This window comes from Oryctolagus cuniculus, chromosome 3, assembly GCF_964237555.1.
Source record: "Oryctolagus cuniculus chromosome 3, mOryCun1.1, whole genome shotgun sequence".
Lineage (NCBI taxonomy): Eukaryota > Metazoa > Chordata > Mammalia > Lagomorpha > Leporidae > Oryctolagus > Oryctolagus cuniculus.
The window spans coordinates 8,712,451-8,733,819 of record NC_091434.1 but is presented as its reverse complement, the minus strand read 5'-3'; the positions used below and the strand labels follow the sequence as shown (position 1 = coordinate 8,733,819).

At 50.1% G+C, this 21,369-nt stretch overlaps 1 protein-coding gene across 1 annotated transcript in view; it reads right to left on the bottom strand.

Moving 5' to 3' along the window:
- Positions 1-21,369, bottom strand: part of SLC16A14 (solute carrier family 16 member 14) — a 37,084-nt gene that overhangs the window by 5,201 nt on the left and 10,514 nt on the right. The window contains exons 3-4 of the mRNA XM_002712442.5: positions 13,228-13,371; positions 6,837-7,814 (exon numbers count right to left, since the gene is read on the bottom strand). Coding sequence (XP_002712488.2) covers positions 6,837-7,814; positions 13,228-13,371 — 1,122 coding nt within the window. The remainder of the gene's footprint in view (positions 1-6,836; positions 7,815-13,227; positions 13,372-21,369) is intronic.

Here is a 21,369-nt window from a genome sequence, read left to right as displayed (position 1 = left end):
CAGTGGAAGATGGCCAAGTGCTTGGGCCCCTGCACCCATGTGGGAAACCCAGATGAAGCTCCCAGCTTCGTCCTGGTCCAGCCCTGGCCATTGCGGCCATTTGGGAAATGAACTAGTAGATGAAGGATCTCTCTGTCTCTCCCTTGCTCTTTGTAACTCTGCCTTTCAAATAAATAAATAAATCTTTAAAAAATCTACTTATAAAGTGGATATGACAAAATATTCAAAATTATTAAATCTAAAAAATTAATAAGACTATGAACTTGTCCCTCTGAGTTCCTGGTTATTATTTATGGGTCTTTTCATAGAATGGCAAATGCCCAAAACAGCACTCCTGTCTCAGAATCAACCCTTGGGACATTCGGATCTGACTAAAAGGTCCATGAGAGTCTCTCAGGCATGGAAAGCCATGACATGGTGGCAAAAAACAATCTAAATGAAGGATCCTGGTGAACAACACTCCAGCAGAAGGATCAGGCCATCAAGGAGAGAGGCACCTTTCTCTGAAGGGAGGAAGGAACCTCCACTGTGATATGGCCTTGACTAAACAAATTCAGAGTTGGTGAACTCAAGGGGCTAGCCTAGACAGCTCATAGCAAGAGCCTCGGGTGATTGCTGACGTCATAAATAAGAGTGCCAATTATTAAATCAACAATGGGAGTCACTGGGTTCATGCTCCCCTCGTAGGATCTCTGTCCTTAATATGTTTATCTATGAAACTCAAATACAACACTACTAGTCGAACAATACCCTATACCTGGTTCGGTTGTGTGAGTGCAACCTGTTGAAATCCCTGCTTAGTATATACTAAATTGATCTTCGGTATATGAAGGTAACCGAAAATGAAACGTGATGAAGGGGGGGGAGGGGAGAGGAAGTGGGTGAGGGGAGGGCCACGGGAGGGAGGGAGGTCGGGGGGAAGCCACAACAATGCAAAAGATGCATTTTATATTCTACTTAAAACTATTGGTTGAGCTCTGTAATTAATACACAATTACTCTTAGGTGTTTAATGCTATAACTAGTACTCAAATAGTATTTTACACTTTATGTTTCTGTGTGGGAGCAAAATGTGGTAATCTTTACTTAACATACGCTAAATTGATCTTCTGTATATAAAGATAATTGAAAATTAATTCTGATGTGAAGGGGAAGGGGAGAGGGAGTGGGAGAGGGGAGCGTTGTGGATGGGAGGGAAGACACGGTGGGGGAGGAGGCTATTGTGGTCCAGAAGCTGTACTTTGGAAATTTATGCTCATTAAATAAATTTAAAAAAATTATTTATGGGTCTTTGTTAATTGTACCCAGTGAATAATCAGTATGCCTGGATTTTCTATTTCCAGGGATTAGTCAAAGCATTGATAAGGAAAAACAAACCATAGCACAAATATTTATAGTTCTTCTTTTAACAGGTTTAAAGCTATGAATTTTGGATATATTTTAAAAGATAATAAAGTTATTCATTTGATATAAAAATGGAAAAGAAAAACATCAAACTCAGTGGATCTGGCCTAGTAAAATGCTCTATCAATTTTTCTTAATTCATAATGTGAAGCAAGCAGGAAAAAAAGAGATTGAACATACACTATCCAGGTAAGTAGATTACATACTGTTACAGGCTTAAATTGAGTTCAGTTTTCTAAAAAAATCTTGCATCTTCCTCCTTAAAAGCCAAGCCTTTGTCAAAGCATCCCCACATGCCCCAAGCTTCAAAAGTACTTCCTATTTTATTTTTTTAAGCACACCCAACTTCACCAAACAATTTAACATGGTTCAAATTGTAGGAACAGCCTTAAATGTTATGCTAAGCTAACTCCAGGGGTTTCCCACAATCCTCTCTTAGGATTTATTTAGGAAGAACTCAGGATCTCTCTTCAGTGAGGGTTTTACTATTTCCAGGCAGCTGCTCAGCAGGTGAGGAGAGCCAGGACTTGGCCGTGAGCTTTGCCACAACTCCTTCAGAGAGGAGATGTGTCTGACAAGCTGCCCTCCTCCGGCATCCTGCACGCCTCTCTCCGGGGTCTGAGCTCAGTTCCTTGATTTGAAAACTTGGACCCAGCCACGAAGCCAAATCGAGAGCTTTAAGTAAAGTCTGGTTCCCTATTAAATCACATTCCTTTTTCCTTTGAGTCTGTCCAAAGCGAGTATCATTTTTTCTTATTAAATAGCTTTTGGGGGCCAGTGCTGTGGCAAAGTCAGTTAAAGCCCCAGTCTGCAGCGCTGGTATCCCATATAGGTGCTGGTTCAAGTCCCAGCTGCTCCATTTCCAATCCAGCTCCCCACTAATGTGCCTAGGAAAGCAGCGGAGGATGGCCCAACTCCTTGGGGCCCTGCACACGCGTGGGAGACCTGGAAGAAGCTACTGGCTCCTGGCTTCAGATTAGATCAGCTCTGTCTGTTGCAGCCATTTGGGGAGTGAACCAGAGGATGGAAGATTCTCTCTCTCACTCTCTTTTAAAAAAATAGCTTTTTGATGGGAAACGCTGCAAATCATTGGTAAAGCTGTTGGACTTCATGCAAATGAAGGCCGTTTAGATTCTTGGACAGCCAAGTCTGGTGACTGAGCTTTGCTGTACTGCACACCGGAAATGGCTAGGAAACCACTTACAGCCATTGCACGTTTAAGGGAGAGGAACAGACAGCCTAACAGTATCATCCATGAGTCAGATCAAGAGGCTCACGCTGCTAAATGATGGGGCTGTGAAGTCGGCTTGGATGTCTGATTGCACTTTCTTCTCCTAATGGAAAGGTGTGACTGTCTACCACGGCACTAAATTGCACCAGAGTTTTAAATGCCAGTGGAAACCTCTCTGAAAAATGGAGAACACAGTTATTTCTCAACACATTGCTTAAAAAAAAAGTAATTTGGTTGTAATTTTCCTTGAAGCAAACCCAGCTAAGCAGTCACTTCCAGCCCACCTCAAGTTTCTAGCAAGAATATAACGTGATTATTTAGTCACTGCCACTGCCAGTCCCTCTGGCCCTGTACTGCCTAAGTACTAGGCTCACTTGTCACGGCAGCATTAGCTCCTTGGCTGGCAAAGTCAGTGAATTCAACACAATGCAGGCAGCCAGTCAGTGCTGCTGACCACTCCTTAGTGCACGAGTCCAGTGCAAGGAGAACCCCACGCACGCAAGGGAGGGAAGGGCCCTCCTGGTTGTTGACCGGGAGAGGCTCCTCCGCGCCCGGACACGCAGTGCACAGAGGCTCCCGAGCACGCGTGCAATGGTTTCCGCCACCAATGGAGGGTCACGTCCCACTGCAGATCCGCTTCCAGGGAGGCAGAGACAGGACATGGTGACTGAGGTTGGCTGTAACTCAGGAAAGCCCACCAGAATGCAAAAGAGCGAGACGCACAGGACCCTGGGAGACGCACAGGACCCTGGGAGACGCACAGGACCCTGGGAGAGGCACAGGGAGACCCTGCGGCACACTTTGACGTGTTCATCGCATCATCGCTGAGCTGGGTGACTTAGGCCGGCCGTCACATCCACACTGTGAGGCTGTTATTGAAATCTGGGAGTCACTGAGAAAACAGCCCCAGGTTGACCTCGAGAAGCAGAGCGTGCCCTGGGGGTCATGCCAAGGACCACTGATACCAGATCTTTCCACAAACAACATATCTGCAGGACCTCCAACAAGAGGGCCGAGCATCCACTCCTATGTCCTACCTTCAGTGGATATTTAAGTTCAACACCTCCAGCAGGTACCATGGGTTGACCAATCCAACCCCCAGTCCTAGTTCTGTTTTCCTTTCCTCCCCTGTAGTATAGAGTCCGGAAAGCAAAATATTCCAGTTCCCAGCTCCCTTTTGAAGCTTGGACTAGCCGGACAACATAGCTCTGGACAGTCAGCTGTAAGTGGAATTCTGCCGGAATTGACACCCCCCTCCATTTCCTCTGCCATGTTATAAAGGATGATGTAGTGGCTAGAGATACAGCAGTCATTATGTGATCATGAGGGAAGCAGCAGGAGGAAAGGCTGAGATCTCAGGGGTGCCATCCAGGGTCATCTGGCCCCGGGACTCCAGACTTCTGGTCATGTGACACAATTAAATCTGTTTAGGGGCTGGTGCTGTGGCATGGTGGGCTACACCTCCCTCCACCTGTGGCACCAGCATCCCACATCGGCACCAATTCTAGTCCTGACTGCTTCTCTTCTGGTCCAGCTCTCTGCTGTGGCCTGGGAAAGCAGTGGAAGATGGCCCAAGTGCTTGAGCCCTGCACCTCGTGGGAGACCTGGAAGAAGCTCCTGGCTTTGGATCAGCCCAGCTCCAGTCATTGTGGCCATTTGGGAAGTGAACCAGTGGATGAAAGACCTTTCTTTCTGTCTCCCTCTCTGTAACTATTTCTTAAATAATAATAATAAACAATCTCTGTTTAAACACTGATAGTTGTTTTTGTACCCAAATGCATTCCTAATTCAGAGCATTCTACGTTGTGAGATCAGTGAGTAGTTTCAAACCTATGAGATGCAACCTCGCCCCTGTTACTCACTGTCAGCAGCAAACGCTACACCTACATCTCCGTGCGCTGGGGGAGACGAGGGGCAGCTTAATCCAAGAGCATCCCCGAACGTAGCCACAGCGTTCCCTAAAGTGATTCTCGGGCCTTCGGCTTTGCCTCTACAGCCAGTATTGTCAGCATACAGGGAAAAAATGCATGATCTCTTGAAGTCTAAATTCCCAAGGGAACTTAAAAATGGAAAGCCTGGGGACTGCACCCACCTGTCCAACCCTGACCTGCCTTTCTGCAAAGCCTAACCCTGCTCACACGACAGGTTCAGAGAGGTGCTGGCCCAGACCCAACACTCCTTGTTGCCATGACTGCTGGCATGCCACTGGGAGAAGCTGAAGCAACTTCTACAGCAACTGATAGGAATGCATGAGACAACTCAGCCTGGATGTTGCCAAAAAGTGGCCTCCAGGCCTGCATCCCTGCAGGTGACCCTGGAATTATGTGACCTCACACAGCCGAAGGGACTCTGTAGATGTGATTACATTAAGGACCTTGATGGGAAGGCGGGCCCAGTGTAAGCACAGCCACCCTTAAAAGGGACAAGAGGAGGCGGGGAGTCAAAACCAGAGGGCGACAGGAAGACGCAGCTACACTGCTGGCTTAGAGGATGGGGAACGGGCCACAGGCTGAGGAATGAGGGTGCTTCGAGAAGCTGGAAAAGGCCGGGACACCTGGAGAAGGAGCCCAGCTCTCCTGACATCTTGATTTCAGCCCAGCAGGGAATTCTGACATCTAGAACAGTAAGATCGTAAATGGTATTTTTAAAAAATTTATTTAATTGAAAGGCAGAGAGAGAGAGAGAGAAAGATCTTCTATCTGCTGGTTCACTCTTCACATGACTTTAACAGTCCAGACTGGGCCAGACCAAAGCCAGGAGCCAGGAACTCCATCCAGGTCTCCCACGTGGGAGGCAAGGGCCCAAGTACTTGGGCCACCTTCTGCTGTTTCTCCAGGAACCTTAGCAGGGAGCTGACTGCAAGTAGAGCAGCTGGGACTGGAACTGGCACTCCACTGCGGGGTGTTAGCATCACAAGCAGAGGCTTAGCCCACTGTGTCACAATACTGGTCCTAAGCCCATACTGTTGTAAGTCACTAATTTCACAGCAGTTCATTATAGCAGCAATAGGAAACTAACACAGGGACAGGGCTGGATCCAGCTCGCACGAGTGTTCTGTTGAGTGTAAACCCAGTGCTCGGGACATCTGGGAATGCCATCTAAGATTTCAGGTTCCCAGCTTCTTTCAGGGCCCCAAACAATGCAACAGGCGCTCTGGCAACAGCTCTCAGAATTTCTCGGTGACAAATCAGTCAGAGCTGGACAGAGGTTGCCTTCTTCAGGTAGCACAGGGGCCTCCAGTAGTCCACTATTCCTCTCACCTTTCTTTCCTTGTTCCACCTGCCTGGCCACTGCATCAACAAGGATTAGAAGTTGTCTACAATCTAGGGGCTGGTGTCATGGAGTAGCAAGTTAGGCCACCACTTATGACTCCAGCATCTCACATCAGAATGCTGGTTCAAGTCCTGGCTGCTCTGTGTTTTTTTTGTTTTGTTTTGTTTTGTTTTGTTTTGTAAGATTTATTTATTTATTTGAAAGGCAGAGTTACAGAGAGGCAGAGGCAGAGGCAGAGAGAGAGAGAGAGGTCTTCCATCTGCTGGTTCACTCCCCAAATGGTTCCAATGGCTGGAGCTGGGCCAATCTGAAGCCAGGAGCCAGGAGCTTCCTCTGGGTCTCACATGTGAGTGCAGGGGCCCAAGGACTTGGGCCATCTTCTACTGCTTTCCCAGGCCACAGCAGAGAGCTGGATCAGAAGAGGAGCATCCCAGACTCAAACGGGTGCCCATATTGGATGCTGGCACTGCAGGCGGCAGCTTTACCCACTATGCCACAGCACCAGCCCCTGTTCTACTTCTGATCCAACTCCCTGCTAATGCACCTGGGAAGGCAGCAGATGACAGCCAAGTACTTGGGCTCCTGCCACCCATATGAGAGACTCAGATGTTGTTCCTGGCTCCTGGCTTTGGCCGGGCCCAGCCCTGGCTATTGTGGCCATTTGGGGGCGTGAGAGTCGGTGGATGGAAAATTCTCTCTCTGTCTCTCCCTCTCTCTCTGACTCTGCCTTTCAAATCAGTAAATAAATTTTTTTTTAAAGTCTGTACTCTACATGAAGGAATGGCCTTTAGGTTCCTAAAACATGCATTTGAAATGGGGGGAGGGGCAAGAATGGGAGGGAAAAGGAGCACATATATCATACATACTCTGCTTGGATTTCACAAGGACACACACCAGAGCCACGCCCCCTCAAACCCGGGAGAGTTCACCTGCAAAGGGCGGCCCCAGCAAGGCAGAGATGCCGTTAGCACAGATGATGATGCCGTAGGCGCTGGGCAGGTGCTCGATGCCCACCAGGTCCTCGGTGACCACCGGCATGAGCGAGAAGTAGCCGCTGGAAAAGCCGATGAGCGCGCAGATGACGGCCAGGCCGGCGTAGGTGCGCGTGAGCGGCAGCACTAGGATGCTGAGGGCCAGCGTGAGGTTGGCCAGGAGGAAGACGTTCCACACGCGCACGCAGGGCGAGTCGGCCACGACGCCCAGGAACACTTTGCCGAGGATGTGCAGGATGGCGATGATGGAAGTCAGCGGGAACACGTCGTTCTGCTCCGACAAGTTGTACAGGTGCACGATTTCGGGCAGGTGAATGAAAGGGATGACAAAGCTGCTGTAGGCGAACAACGCCCAGAAGATGAAGGCCACAAACACGCGGTTGGTGAAGAGCGAGGCCGTCCCAAAGCAGCCCGAGGACCAGACCCCGAAGCCCCTGCGGGCGCGCACGGTGAGGCGGCTCATGGCCTTGAGCAGCCCGAAGGCTCGCGCGTCCTGCCCGGGCGGGGCCTCGGCTTGGCACTCCTGGCCTGCGGGGTCGCAGGGGGTCTCCTGCTTCCCCGGGCCGCCCTCCGGCTCCTTTGTTCTGCCCGGGGGCCCACAGGACTTCAAGGATTCCGCCGAGTGCGCGGGCAGGACCTGCGGCTCGCCCCGTCCCGGGCTGTTTCCGTCCCTCCTGGGAGCCAGCGGCCTCATGAGCGCCCCGCACACGCACAGGTTCAGCGACACGGCGCCCTGGATGAACATGGCGTTGCGCCAGCCGTACTCGGCACACAGGTACTTGAGCAGCGCCGTCATCAGGAAGGTCCCGACCCCCGTCCCGGTCGTGCTGAGGCCCTGGGCCAGGGCTCGCCGCTTCTGAAAGTAGCGGCCCACCATGACCACGGCGGGCAGGTAGGCCATCCCGCTGCCGAGGCCTGCGGGCGACAGAGGGAGAGCTCAGGTTCAAGTGCGGGAACAGCCCGCTGCACTTCCTCACACCGGGGTCTGAGTGCGAGGTTTCTCTCCAACAGAACAAGAAGAGGGATCACAGACAAGCAGGGAGGTGGCCAGGCACCTGCGGGCGCCCCCGCCCCCGCCCACGTCGGTGCCTAGCCATCGGTTTTCTAGACTGGCTTTGCAGCACGGGTTTCTCCAGGAAAACACAGAGCAGCATTTTCAAATCAGACCCAAAGCTCCGTGCAGGAGCCACCGTGTCCCCTGGCATTGCCCAGAAGGCACAGTCGTGGCGAGAGTGACTGGCTTGTCACTCTGCTGACTGTGCTAAGCAACCAGGGGTGTATCTAGACACGAGGGGTGGGAGAGTGACTCTTGCAATGTGCAGGAGCCTCAGGAGTTTGTTCATGGATTAACTGGAAGAATAAAAGGAATTAGGGTGTACCCACCAATTATACATAATGTCAAAAGTACACAGCACTTACTTACTTTTAATTGTCTGTTGAGGAACTAGTAGCAGTTTGTTGTTTATATAAGTTTGTTGTATATATAAGAGGCTGGTGGGGAAGGAGGTGTGTGTTGAGTGTGAGTGTGTGAGTGTGTGTGTGAGAGAGACAGAGAGAAAGAGAGGGCAAGCGAGAAAGCACGCTGGGAGCTCTCTGCACTGTCCGCTCAATTTCACCGTGACCCTAACACCACTCTCACAAAATGAAGTCTACTAAGAAGATAAAGCTAACTAAAATACTGGTCTAGAGGTTGCATTCCTAACTTCTAGACACAGAGGGAAACCATGAGCTCCCCACTCATGATGCCAGACCTCCTGACATCAGGCAGGCCCCCTAACAGCATCAAAGAGCCTTTGACCAGCGTCCCTCCTGGTCGTGGAACAGTTTCCCAATCATCGGAGTCTGCAAGGGGAGCAGAGCCACGACCCTCAGCTGTACCACGATAATTCACACCCAGCGCCCCAAATGGCCGCTGGGCCGGCTTTGTCTGAATTCGTTTTCACAACAACAGCTCCACCCCGCGCCCAAGGAGCTGGGGCTTCCGCATTTTAGAGCGAGGGGTGTCACTGCACCCCAAGGACGACCAGGGACCGGCCGCAGACCCCGCAGCAGGTGCGGCGGGCTCTGGGGCTGGAACGCGGAGCGGAGCCCAGGGCCTGGGCCCCTCCTGCGCCCCCTGCTGTTCCTAGCGGGAACTGCCACTGGGCGGCCGCCGGAGGATTGCGCCTCGGTCAGTTTCTAGAACAACCCGCACTTAGAGCTAGTGGTGCTCGCAGCGACCGCCTACGGCCGGGCGTCCGCGAGTGCGGGGTGGGGTGGGGGGCGCCCCCGTTCCGAGGACGCGCGGGAAGCCAGCGGCCGGGCGCCGCTCCGCGTCACACTCCGGACTGACCCTGAGCCCACCCGCCAAGGAGGAGCCCTCTGGACCCCCAACACCCAGGGGACAGAGGGGCGTCCTGCCGCTGCCCGAGCCGGTTGACCCCCCGAACCCCCGACCCCCCAGTTTCCGGAAACGTCCCCGCCAAGTTGAGAGAAAACGCGCAGGTCTGCGGTGAAAAACGTAGAGGGCCGCCTACCCTTCCAGAATTCTCTCTGGGCACTGAAGGCCACCCCCCCTCGCGCCCTGACCCTCCCGAGAAGCCCACCAGGACCGCCCGGCCGTCAAAGGAGACCCTCCCCCACCCCTGCTCCCCTGCTCCACTTGCTTCTCTGTGGCGCCGAAGCGGGTCCTGGACCGTTTCATTATGTATATTTAAATTCGTTTAGACTTATTTATTTGAGACGGAGAGCGCGAGCTCCCACTGGCTGGCTGGATCCTCCGCTGCTCGCAGTCGCCATGGCTCGGGGCAGGACACTGTCCATGTTTCCCACGTGGGTGACAAGGACCTGCCTCCCAGGGTGGCATCAGCAGGACGCAGAGGTGGGACTTGACCGAATCTGGCCCTCGGATATGGGGTGCTGGTCTCCCAAGTGCTACACTCAGCGCCCCCTTTTGTTGTCTGTAGGATCTTTCTCTCTCCTGCAGAGACCAGTGCCTGGCACATAGCAAAGGACTGAAATGGAAAGACAAAGTTCTCTGGGAACAGAAAATGATTGTGTTTTGAAACCACGCCACTCTCCCCATGCAAGACTACTTTTACGTTTCTGAGATTAAAGTATACAATTTTCGGCTGCAAAATAAATGCATCTATGACTGTTTTGGAAAAACCAATTATTTGTTAAAGAACCAAGAGAGTCTTTGATGTTAGATATAAGGGCACAGTGTTAGCACCCTCATGGTAGGTGGTATTAAGGGGGTGGTGGTTGTGGTGGGAAGAACCCCAATGGCTTTGGGTTTAAGTCCTGACGCTGCACCCTGTAGGTCATCACACGACCTTGATCAAGCCAGCCAAACACCCCGAGGCTCAGTTTACCACTGGTAAATCAGAGATACCACCTGCTGTATTGTGTGTGTGTGGGTGGGGGGTGTGTTATAGCTGGGTAGTAGCAATCTGTCAGTTGATGTCAGTTTCTTGCCTTTTTACAACAGGCTCCCAGCTTAATGAAATCAAATCAAAGTCAGCTTTTAATCAACAAAATGGCCTAATGAATTCTCATGTACTTGCTACCCGGCTTCATCAATGATCCACTCGTGGCCAATTTTGTATTCTCCTCTCCCAGATTTTGAATGTATCATCTCATGTGTACATATTTTAGCATAAATCTCCAAATGTAAGAATTCTTTAAATAGCATAATCATCAGACTATCTCGAAAAAAAAAAACCAATTCCTTGACAGCACTAAATATACAGAAGGTGTCAACTTCCCAAATGTCTCATAACTGACTGCATTTTTCAAAAACTTGCTTAAATCAGCTTCCAAATAAGGCCCACGCAGCCCTATTTGTTGAGATGTATTTTAAGCCTCTGTATTATTTCTTTTTTTTGCTTTGCAATTTATTTGTTGAGGAAATGGGGTCATTCGTCCTGTGGAATTTGTCACCCTCTGAGTTTTGCTGATGGCACAAAGTAAGTTCAACTTGTAAACCATTTGATTTGTCACCGACAGTCCCCAACATCCTGCCTTCAGCAAAGCTTCGGTTTTCCAAGCAGCGGTGGCAAAATATGAGGAGCAGAGCGGAACCATGGGCTGGCGAGCGGGATCCCTTCTCACCTGGGATGTGTCACAGGTGCCTCCCTGGCGGCACCTAGATCCTATTACACGGACTCCCCACCCTTACCAGTGGTCGCCCTCCGCCTGGTTGACTTTGCTCTCCCAAACTGGCATAATTACCACTCAAACGTGGAGGGCGGGCTTTAGGGATGGGTGGACTCAGGCAAAGCCTCACCAGTGTCCAGCCCTCTGTGCAGGGTCCTGGACTCATGCCAGGAAGTGGATGGAGGCGGGGAGGTGCCTTCAGGAGCCAGGCTTAGAGAATGGAGCTGGCAAAGCTGGAGAAATTTTCCCAGATGACTGTGACTATGTAAGGTTATTCAAAGAGACAGTCGCTTTTTGCTTACCAAGACAACACTCATGTATAATTAAAAAGAATTTGCTTTGTTTTAATATATATTGAACTATATATATGGATGAGGGAGAGAGAGTGAGCAAGAGAGAGAGAAACACATGCTCTCGTTCACTGCTTCACTCCCTAAATGGCTGGGGCTGGCCTTGGCCAAGCTGGAGCCAGGAGCACTGTGGGGAGCAATTCGGACTATACTGTTACTGGAATTAAGATTTATTCTATGCATCTGCTCTCCCACAATATGGCGCTGGGAGAGAAGTAAACAGCTTCCGCACAGCTGCCTCCAGTTCAACTGATAAACTGTAGGACTTGCTCCTGATTGGAGGAGAGCAGCGTACTCGGCGTGTGGGCAGCCGAGTTGGGATTGGCGGAGGAGGACTATAAAGGAGGAGAGAGACGGCATGCACCAGGAACATCTATGGGGAACATCTAAGGGAACCCGTGCAGCCCCCGAGAGAACCGGCCAGCGGTGTGCCGCTCCCCTGCGGAAGTGGGGAATGTGGCCAGGGGGAACTGCCCTTCCACGGAGGTGGAAGGGATAGTAGCCAACCCGGGAAGAACCAGCAGCAAACCCGGGGAGGGCCGAGCAGACGAAAGAACAGCGCAGGGTCCTGTGTCGTTCCTCCACGAAGAGGGGGAGCGACAAGCACCATCTAGGTGTCTCATGTGGGTGACAGAAACCCAATCCCACAAGCCATGTCAAGCACCTGCCCCTCCTCCCATCTAAAATATCTAAGCACTGAAAGAAAATATACATCTGCCTCAAATGCTTTTTGGAGTAAAGAAGGATTTCAGTAAAGTTTCTTTCGAATGTGAATGGTATAGTGATTTCATGTGTATGTGCACAGACACCACGCACGCACACACACACACACACACTGCTTTCTGTAGTAGATCTGTGCACTGGCGTAGTCTGTCAACTAGGGCTAGATTGCTGTCTGGCTTCAATGTGCTTCCCTAATGACAGCCCAGCACCCTTATGAATGTATAACCTAACTGACTTGGCTGACTTTTTCACTCAACTACTCAAATAGCTATCAGATATAGATAGATACATAGATACATAGATAGATACATAGATAGATAGATAGATAGAGTGTATGTATAGATAGATACATAGATTCATGCATGTATGCATAGATTCATGTGTGCATGTATAGATTCATGTATGTGTGTATGTATAGATTCATGTATGTGTGTATGTATAGATTCATGTATGTGTGTATGTATAGAAAGATGTTAATGCACACACATACACATATTTATTTATTTCCAGGGACTCATTGAAATGTAACTGTGCAAGGAAGTGATCTGTGTGAATCCCTCTACCTGCTGATAAAGGAAATTATGGCTGGGAACACACAGGGCAGGGCAGGCTCGCAAACACCACTGCCTGGCCGTGGGTCCCAGGAGACTGACCCTGGGCCGGCTCCAGCTTCTCAGGCTCTCTCCATGTACGCGGGCCTTACGCTGTTTCATTAATGTGAACACTGCTGGAGGCGTAAATGACTATTCTGCGATTCAAGCTTGATTCTGCAGTCAGTAAACGAGAGAATGTTATCAGACTCCTTAGAGTTTGTCCACCTACGACCGCATCGTTTCCCTCTTTTCCTGTCCCTCGAAGGAGAAAGGGGAGCCAGTTAGAGCTGGGCATGGAAAACGTGACTCGACCCCATTAGGAGGGCCAAGGACGTTTGTTCAGTCGGTTCTTCACGCTCAAGGCACATTTAACATCTCATATTAAAATGTATTTCCTGGAGGGCAGGGTAGGGTGGCGGGGGATAAAGGAGACAGAACAGAACGTTCCTGTCTCCACTATGAAATTCCTTGCCAAAATGCCCAAAGCAAACATTTAAAACCAGAGGAAGAGACAAATGCGCTTACCTGCTGCCACCCCGAAGGTGATGAAGAGACAGTGTACGTTCGCAGCGTAGGCACTCAGCACCCAGCCCAGAGCATTCACCAGCCCCCCGGTGATGGTGGTCCGGCGGCAGCCACAGGTGTTGATGAACACGCCGATGAAGGGCCCTGCACAGAGCAATGGGGAAAGCAATTGGCTCACGGTGCTTGACTCTCGGGCTTGCTTAGAGAACCCTCCCGTGAAGACGAGGAAGAAAGCAAGACCGGAGCTGTCCCAGCAAAAGCAAAACGAAACACTGCTTTGTGCAAAAGCCTTCCAGCACGCAGGGAGGGGTGTGGGTCATTTCATCAGAGAGCAGAGGGGCTAGGTTTCCCAGGAACACAAAGACTGGGTCTCTCCTTACGCCAGTGGCTTAGGGGTGTCTTCCTGCACCTGAACCAGGTTCCATCACCGCCATCGCTGAAAGGTTCGGGAAACTCATAGAAAATCCAGGGGCCGCACAGACTAACTTCCCACACAGCCCGAGTCGGCTGGTCCTGTGTGGCTGCGTCACACCCTCTGCAGTACCCACAGTCCCTGCCCTTCCCTCCTGCTCCATGCCTGGTCCTGTGTGGCTGGGTCACACCCTCTGCAGTGCCCACAGTCCCTGCCCTTCCCTCCTGCTCCATGCCTGGTCCTGTGTGGCTGGGTCACACCCTCTGCAGTACCCACAGTCCCTGCCCTTCCCTCCTGCTCCACGCCTGGTCCTGTGTGGCTGGGTCACACCCTCTGCAGTACCCACCGTCCCTGCCCTTCCCTCCGGCTCCACGCCTGGCCTCACATTATTTATCTGGTCCTCTTTACACACCTGCATGTCAGGCGCCAGACCTCACGGGAACGTGGGAAGCAGGTTCTCAGAACTCCGGTGCTCTTTCATGAGGCCACCCAGCTGCAAACCAAACTGAGATGGACTTGCTCAGTGCCTGCCTGCACTCATCAGCCCGTGCGCTGATGGCGCGACGTGGGGACGCAGGAGTCCCCTGCCTGGGCATTTGTGACAGCAGCACAGCACTACGCTGCCATTTGATGCAAACCCTAACACTCTGTCATCCAGTTCTTTAAAAAAGTCCTTATTTATTTCAAAGTCAGAGAAAGAAATATAGACAGATAGACAGACAGATCTTGTATACACTTGTTCACTCCCCAAATACCAGCAACAGCCAGAGCTGGGCCAGGCCCAGGTCAGGATCCTGAAACTCAATCCAGGTCTCCATGTGGGTGGCAGGGACTGGAGCATTGAGCCATCATCTGCTGCCTCCCAGAGTGTGCACGAGCAGGAAGCTGGAAACAGAAGTGGAGCCGGGACTTGGAGTCAGGCACCCTGTGAAGGGGTGTGGGCATCCCAAGTTGCATCGGAACCACTGAGCCAAATGCCTGTCCCAGACCTTCTAGTTTTTACTTGTCAATCTCTGATTCTTCCTGCACTTTGTGGCAATTTCTGATGTCACTGAAACTGAATGCTTGCCTTGTGCGCAGAGATTCCTTGTTCAAACAGCAATGCGGATGTTAGTAACACAAGGTTAGGCTGTACTTGCTATTCCGTGAGCTGGCTCTTCTTAAACATCATCTCAGGTCCCACGATTATTCCTTACACAGTTACAGCACCCTATATGCAAGTGGGACTATCTCAAGGTGAAGCTCCCCTTTTAGTCCACACTGAATAAAATTTCCCTTTAAAGTTCTGGCTGCATGCATGTGTGTATTTGAGTACATAGCCTGCTAAAGGGTGTACCTTGTCTGGTAGTTTTGAGATTGGTCCTAAAAATTAGAAAGATAAAGACTTTTTAAATACCATAAGATGCAAATCTCTCCAATTTTTTTTTACAAATATTTTTCCTTATTTAATAAATATTTTTGGGGCCGGTGCTGTGGTGTAGTGGGTAAAGCTGCTGCCCATGGTGCAGGCATCCCATATGGGTGCCAGTTTGAGACCCAGCTGCTCCACTTCCTATCCAGCTCTCTGCTATGGCCTGGGAAGATGGTAGAAGATGGCCCAAGTGCTTGGGCCCCTGCACCCATGTGGGAGACCTGGAAGAAGCTCCTGGTTCCTGTCTTCAGGTCAGCGCAACTCCAGCCTTTGTGGCCAACTGGGGAGTGAACCAGCGGATGAAAGACCTTTTGCTCTCTCTCTCCTCTGCTTCTCTGTCTGTGTAACTCCGAATTTCAAATAAATAAATAAGTCCCAGGCCATAGCCATCTTCTACTGCTTTCCCAGGCCATAGCAGAGAGCTGGATCGGAAGTGGAACAGCCAGGATTCAAACCGGTGCCCATATGGTATGCTGGCACTGTAGGCGGTGGCTTTACTCACTACGCCACAAAAAAATTTCTTGGGGGGCTAGTGTTGTGGCATAGTAGGTTAGGCAACCACCTGCAAAAGTATCAGAAGATGGCCCAAGTGCTTGGGCCCCAGCCACTCACATGGGAGACCCAGACGGAGTTCCTGGCTCCTGGCTTCAGCTTGACCCAGCCAGGCTGATGCAGCCATCTGGGGAGTGAATCAGTGGATGGAAGATCTCTCTCTCTCTCTCTCTCTCTCTCTCTGTGTCCCTCTCCTCTCTCTGTAACTCCACCTTTCAAGTAAATTAATAAATAAATCTTAAAAATATTTTTTATATTTGAGAGGCAAATAAACAGAACGCTCCCATCTGTTGGTTCACTCCCTAAATGTTCACAACATCTGGGGCGGGGCCCGTCCAAAGCCAGGAGCCAGGAACCCAATCCAGGTTCCCATGTGGGTGGCAGGGACCCAACAACCCCAGCCATCACCCGTTGCCTCTCAGCATGTACAACAGCAGGAAGCGGGATCAGGGGCTGGGACACGAACCCACACGCTCTGATATGGAAGGCAGGTGTCTTAACTGCTAGGCCACGCACCCTCCCTCATGTTTTCATTTTTCTAAACCCACAGTCACTCGGCCGTGCCAAACCTGGAAAAGTAGGCAAAAAGCAGAACAATGCACAACTAGCTGGTGTGTGGCCGATAGCACTTTAGGATGGGCAAGTTCAACAGACCACAGACCTGAAGCTCAATCCCACTTTCTACATCACAGAAAGGGTGTAGAAGCAAGTTTTCTAAGGTGTTGTGTGCTGATGAAACATTGTCTCAAGATGGGATTTTTTTTTTTTTTTTTTGGACAGGCAGAGTGGACAGTGAAAGAGAGAGAGAGAGAGAAAGGTCTTCCTTTTGCCGTTGGTTCACCCTCCAATGGCCGCCACGGCCGGTGCGCTGTGGCCGGCGCGCCGCGCTGATCCGAAGGCAGGAGCCAGGTGCTTCTCCTGGTCTCCCATGGGGTGCAGGGCCCAAGCACCTGGGCCATCCTCCACTGCACTCCCGGGCCACAGCAGAGAGCTGGCCTGGAAGAGGGGCAACCGGGACAGAATCCGGGGCCCCGACTAGGACTAGAACCTGGTGTGCCGGCGCCGCAAGGCGGAGGATTAGCCTAGTGAGCCGCAGCGCCAGCCTGAAGATGGGATTTGAGGAAGAAATTCCTCCCAAGCCAGTGAAAACAGTTGCATCTGGAGGAATTTTACAAACCGTAAAGTGACCACGGCTTTCCTGATAAAAGCCAGAGGTCTGACTGCATCGTCCTAGGAAGGACTCCGAACCTTGGACCACTTCCCACAGCATGCAAGGGCAAGCTGCTGCCGGGACCCTCGGAAGTCAGCCTGTTTTGCCCATCCCAGCATCCGACAGGCTGAACAAAGTGAGGTGAGCCTTGGCAATGCTCAGGGATGTACTTCTCTGAGCTCCATGTCTCCCAGGGGAGAACAAAGACTCAGGAGCCGAGAAGTCGATGGCTCACTTGGCGACTTGGAGCCCATCCCAAGAGAGTCAGGACTTTGAAAACCACCGCACCATGGTTCTGCTGTGTGGCCTGAACTGACCACCGCTGCTCGAAACCCGTGGAGGAGTGAGTTGTCTGCTGCAGCTTGTGGCCCCTAACAACGCTGGAGTCTTCAAAAATTTCATGGGAAATGCATGAAAAATTGGCACAGGTTTCAGATTTTTTTTTTCTGCACCACAATCAACTTATCTTCTAATTCCATTTCCATGAACTTTTTGAAGTACCCTCACAGGGTGCCTTCCAAGAATAATTTAGATAGCTACTAGCACCTAAAGCTGCTATCGATATGAATGAGGTGACTACCCTATCAATTTTTTTAAAAAACTGTATTCATTGGAGAGGAGGAGGACTAGGAGGAGGAAGGAGAGAGAGAGAGAGAGAGTAGTGACACACACACACACACACACACACACACAATGCTTCTCCCCACTGGTTCACTCTCCAGATGCCTGCAATGGCCAGGGCTGGGCTGGGGCCAGAACTGGAACTGGAAATGTAATCCAGGTCCCCCACTTGGGTGGTGGGAACCCAGTTCCTTGAGCCATCAGCACTGCCTCCTTGAGTCAGCACCGGCAGGAAGCTGGAGCTAGGAGCCAGAGCAGGTATCCACCCCACGCACTCTGGTATGGGCTGCGGGCATCTTAACGGCCAGGCTAAACATGGCTCACGGGGATCTCATTTTGCGGTTACAATCTGGAGCCTCCTGCAGGATAATGTGAATCTGGGCTAGAAAGGAATGAAACAATACATATTTATTGAATTTGCCACATACAAATCACTGACCAAGAAACACGTGGCTTTTTTATTTGTTTTCTAAATTTTAACCTGGAAGAGGTAACCCAATTTGAGGATAATGATAAGGAAACAAAATGTGAGAAAAAGCGATTTATGCTTATTCGTTTCAGATGGACTTTTGGTTTTTATTTGATGTGGATGCAAACCAGCTATAGGGCCATCCTGCACTGAATGAAGTTCAGCCTTCAGTAAATCACTTCCTGTCTCCGAGTGTTGCATGGTCTTCCTCTGCAAATGACGGATAATGGTCTAGAGCCCTCAGTGTTCAAGGATAAAGAGAGATCGTGGCCCAACACGTGCTTGGTGTGTATGAAGCTCTAAATAAAGGAGAGTCGATACTGCTGGTTTCTGGCTTAGAAAATTTCCTTTATGTTGTTTAAAATATTTGCAAACCCCCCTGGACTGGAAGTCCGGGATAATGAATAGAAATGGGAGAATAAAGTCTTTTTATTCATGTATCTATGATTTCAGAGTCCCAGGGGAAAAAGTGTTTTCATATGGCCGGGAATTGGCCCTATGGAAAGCTGTACTCAAACACGGTCACTTCCAAGTTCAATTAAAGATGACCTCACAGTGCACCATCACTAGGCACTGGGTGTTCTTATTTTGAGGATCATCTCCAAAACCATATCCAAAGTGCAGGACTGGTTTTCACTGCTTGCTTCTGTGGACTATGTGAAACACAAAATAGTGTCTAAGACAACCTCGAGAATATTGGAGCATTTCACATCCTGGCCTTTTACGGAGCCTCCCCACCCGTCCCTGGCAAACACAGACTTCCTAAATTGTTCTACTCCTTTAAATAGTCTTAGCGTGTAAGAACGCTGGTTCTAAGTGTTCTAGCACGGTTTTCCTTTAGTAACTTATTGAGAGGGCGGAATCACAACCAACATAAACCCAGAACATTCCCCACCCCAAAGTGCATTCCCACATGACAGCAAGTCCAAGTTTTAACAAGACCAGTGCAGGCAGAGGGGGCAAACTCAATAATGTTACAGACAAGAGGGATTTATCAACAATTCTCTGACACACCGTCTAGTGCCTTTATTTAATGTTAGGACTAGATCAGTGCTAATTCCCTTTGATACACACACACACACACACACACACACCCCTTGCATCTTGCAAGACAACATTTTGTCCCTGTTTTCTGTCATTAGCACTACCACTGTTAGTAATGTTGTTTGTATTATCAAAACTAACAGCGACTAAATGCCAGACAAGACCCACAAATCTCTCAATTGCATTCAAGCAATTAATTGCTAATGCAGAAATCTCTGAAAAGGCCCAACTTTCCAACCAACCACACATATGCCCGCCTTACACATATTGTCACAAAATCAGAAAAAACAAGGAGGCTATTTATATTTCAACTATAAAACGTAGCATAGGTATTTTAGATAAAAATTATTTGGAGGATAGCATTTAATTTCAGGCAAAACAACCAAAAAACATTAGGGTATGGTGGGACCAGAGGCTTGTGAAAAGAACAAAATAAAATTAAATGAGCTGGACCCGGCGCTGTGGTGTAGCAGGTTAAAGCCGCTGCCTACAGTGCTGGCATCCCATATGGGCGCCAGTTCGAGACCCAGCTGCTCCACTTCCAATCCAGCTCTCTGCTATGGCCTGGGAAAGCAGTAGAAGATGGCCCAAGTATTTAGGACCCAGCACCCATGTGGGAGACCTGGGAGAAGCTCCTGGCTCCTGGCTTCGGATCAGCTTAGCTCCGGCCTTTGTGGCCATTTGGGGAATGGACCAGTGGATGAAAGAACTCTCTCTCCCTCTTTCCCTCTACCTCTCTGTAATGCTGCCTTTCAAATAAATAATTCAACCTTTAAAAAAATTAAATGAGCTAGGCCGGCGCCGCGGCTCAATAGGCTAATCCTCCGCCTTGCGGTGCCGGCACACCGGGTTCTAGTCCCGGTCAGGGTGCCGGATTCTGTCCTGGTTGCCCCTCTTCCAGGCCAGCTCTCTGCTGTGGCCCGGGAGTGCAGTGGAGGAGGGCCCAAGTGCTTGGGCCCTGCACCCCATGGGAGACCAGGAGAAGCACCTGGCTCCTGCCATCGGATCAGCGCGGTGCACCGGCCGCAGTGCGCTGGCCACGGCAGCCATTGGAGGGTGAGCCAACGGCAAAGGAAGACCTTTCTCTCTGTCTCTCTCTCTCACTGTCCACTCTGCCTGTCAAAACAAAACAAAACAAAAAACAAAAACAAAATTAAATGAGCTATTGTAGAGGCATGCACCAGGTATAGAAGAGATACTTATGAAACATTAGTAGAGAGTTAAAGTTGTTTAGTTCCCAAACTGAAACACATTACAATAATAACATTCTATTTATTACTTCCTGACTTAATATTGCCAACTATCTAAGAATTGGTTTCATAGATTGCTGTGTTATATGTTTAACTAGTAAATTAAAAATTATTATTCCTTTCTGTTAGCTCTGTCAGTTACCTTTCTAAAAACAGTTGAATAGATTTTTCAATAACAGATGATAAATGGCATTTCAAATTTAAAACATTAGAACTCTGAAATAAGATTATTACTTGATTTTTTTTTGACAGGCAGAGTGGACAGTGAGAGAGAGAGACAGAGAGAAAGGTCTTCCCTTGCCGTTGGTTCACCCTCCAATGGCCGCCGCGGCCGGCGCACTGCGGCCGGCGCACCATGCTGATCCGGTGGCAGGAGCCAGGAGCCAGGTGCTTCTCCTGGTCTCCCATGGGGTGCAGGGCCCAAGCACCTGGGCCATCCTCCACTGCACTCCCTGGCCACAGCAGAGAGCCGGCCACTTGATTTTCAATTGTTTTCTCTACAATTTTTATCTTTAAAATGCTTATATGTGTTAAAAAGCAGAGATTTGTAATGATAGATAATGAATTATAATGGTTGAGAAAACAGAGTTTAGGGACTGGCATTGTGGCTCAGTGGGTTAAGTTGCCACCTGCAATGCTGGCATCCCATATGGACACTGAGCCCAGTTCTGGTTGTTCCACTTTTTTTTTTTAAGATTTATTTTTTATTTATTTAAAAGATAGGGTTACAGAGAGAGGTAGAGACAGATCTTCACTCGACTGGTTCATCCCCAGATGGTCGCAATGGCCAGAGCTGAGCTGATTTGAAGCCAGGGGCCAGGAGCTTCTTCTGGGTCTCCCACGTGGGTGCAGGGGCCCAAGGACCTGGACCATCTTCCACTGCTTTCTCAGGCCATAGCAGAGAGCTGGATTGGAAGTGGAGCAGCCGGGACTAGAACCAGTGCCCATTTGGGATGCTGGGGCTTTAACCTACTGCACCATAGAGTCGGCTTGTTCTGCTTCTAATCCAGCTCCCTGCTAATGCGCTTGGGAAAGCAGTGGAAGATGCCCAAGTGCTTGGGCCCCAGCACCCACATGGGAGATCTGGATGGAGTCTCAGGCTGCTGGCTGTCACTGTTGCAGGCATTTGGAGTGTGAACCAGGGGATGGAAGATCTCTCTCTCTCTCTCTCTC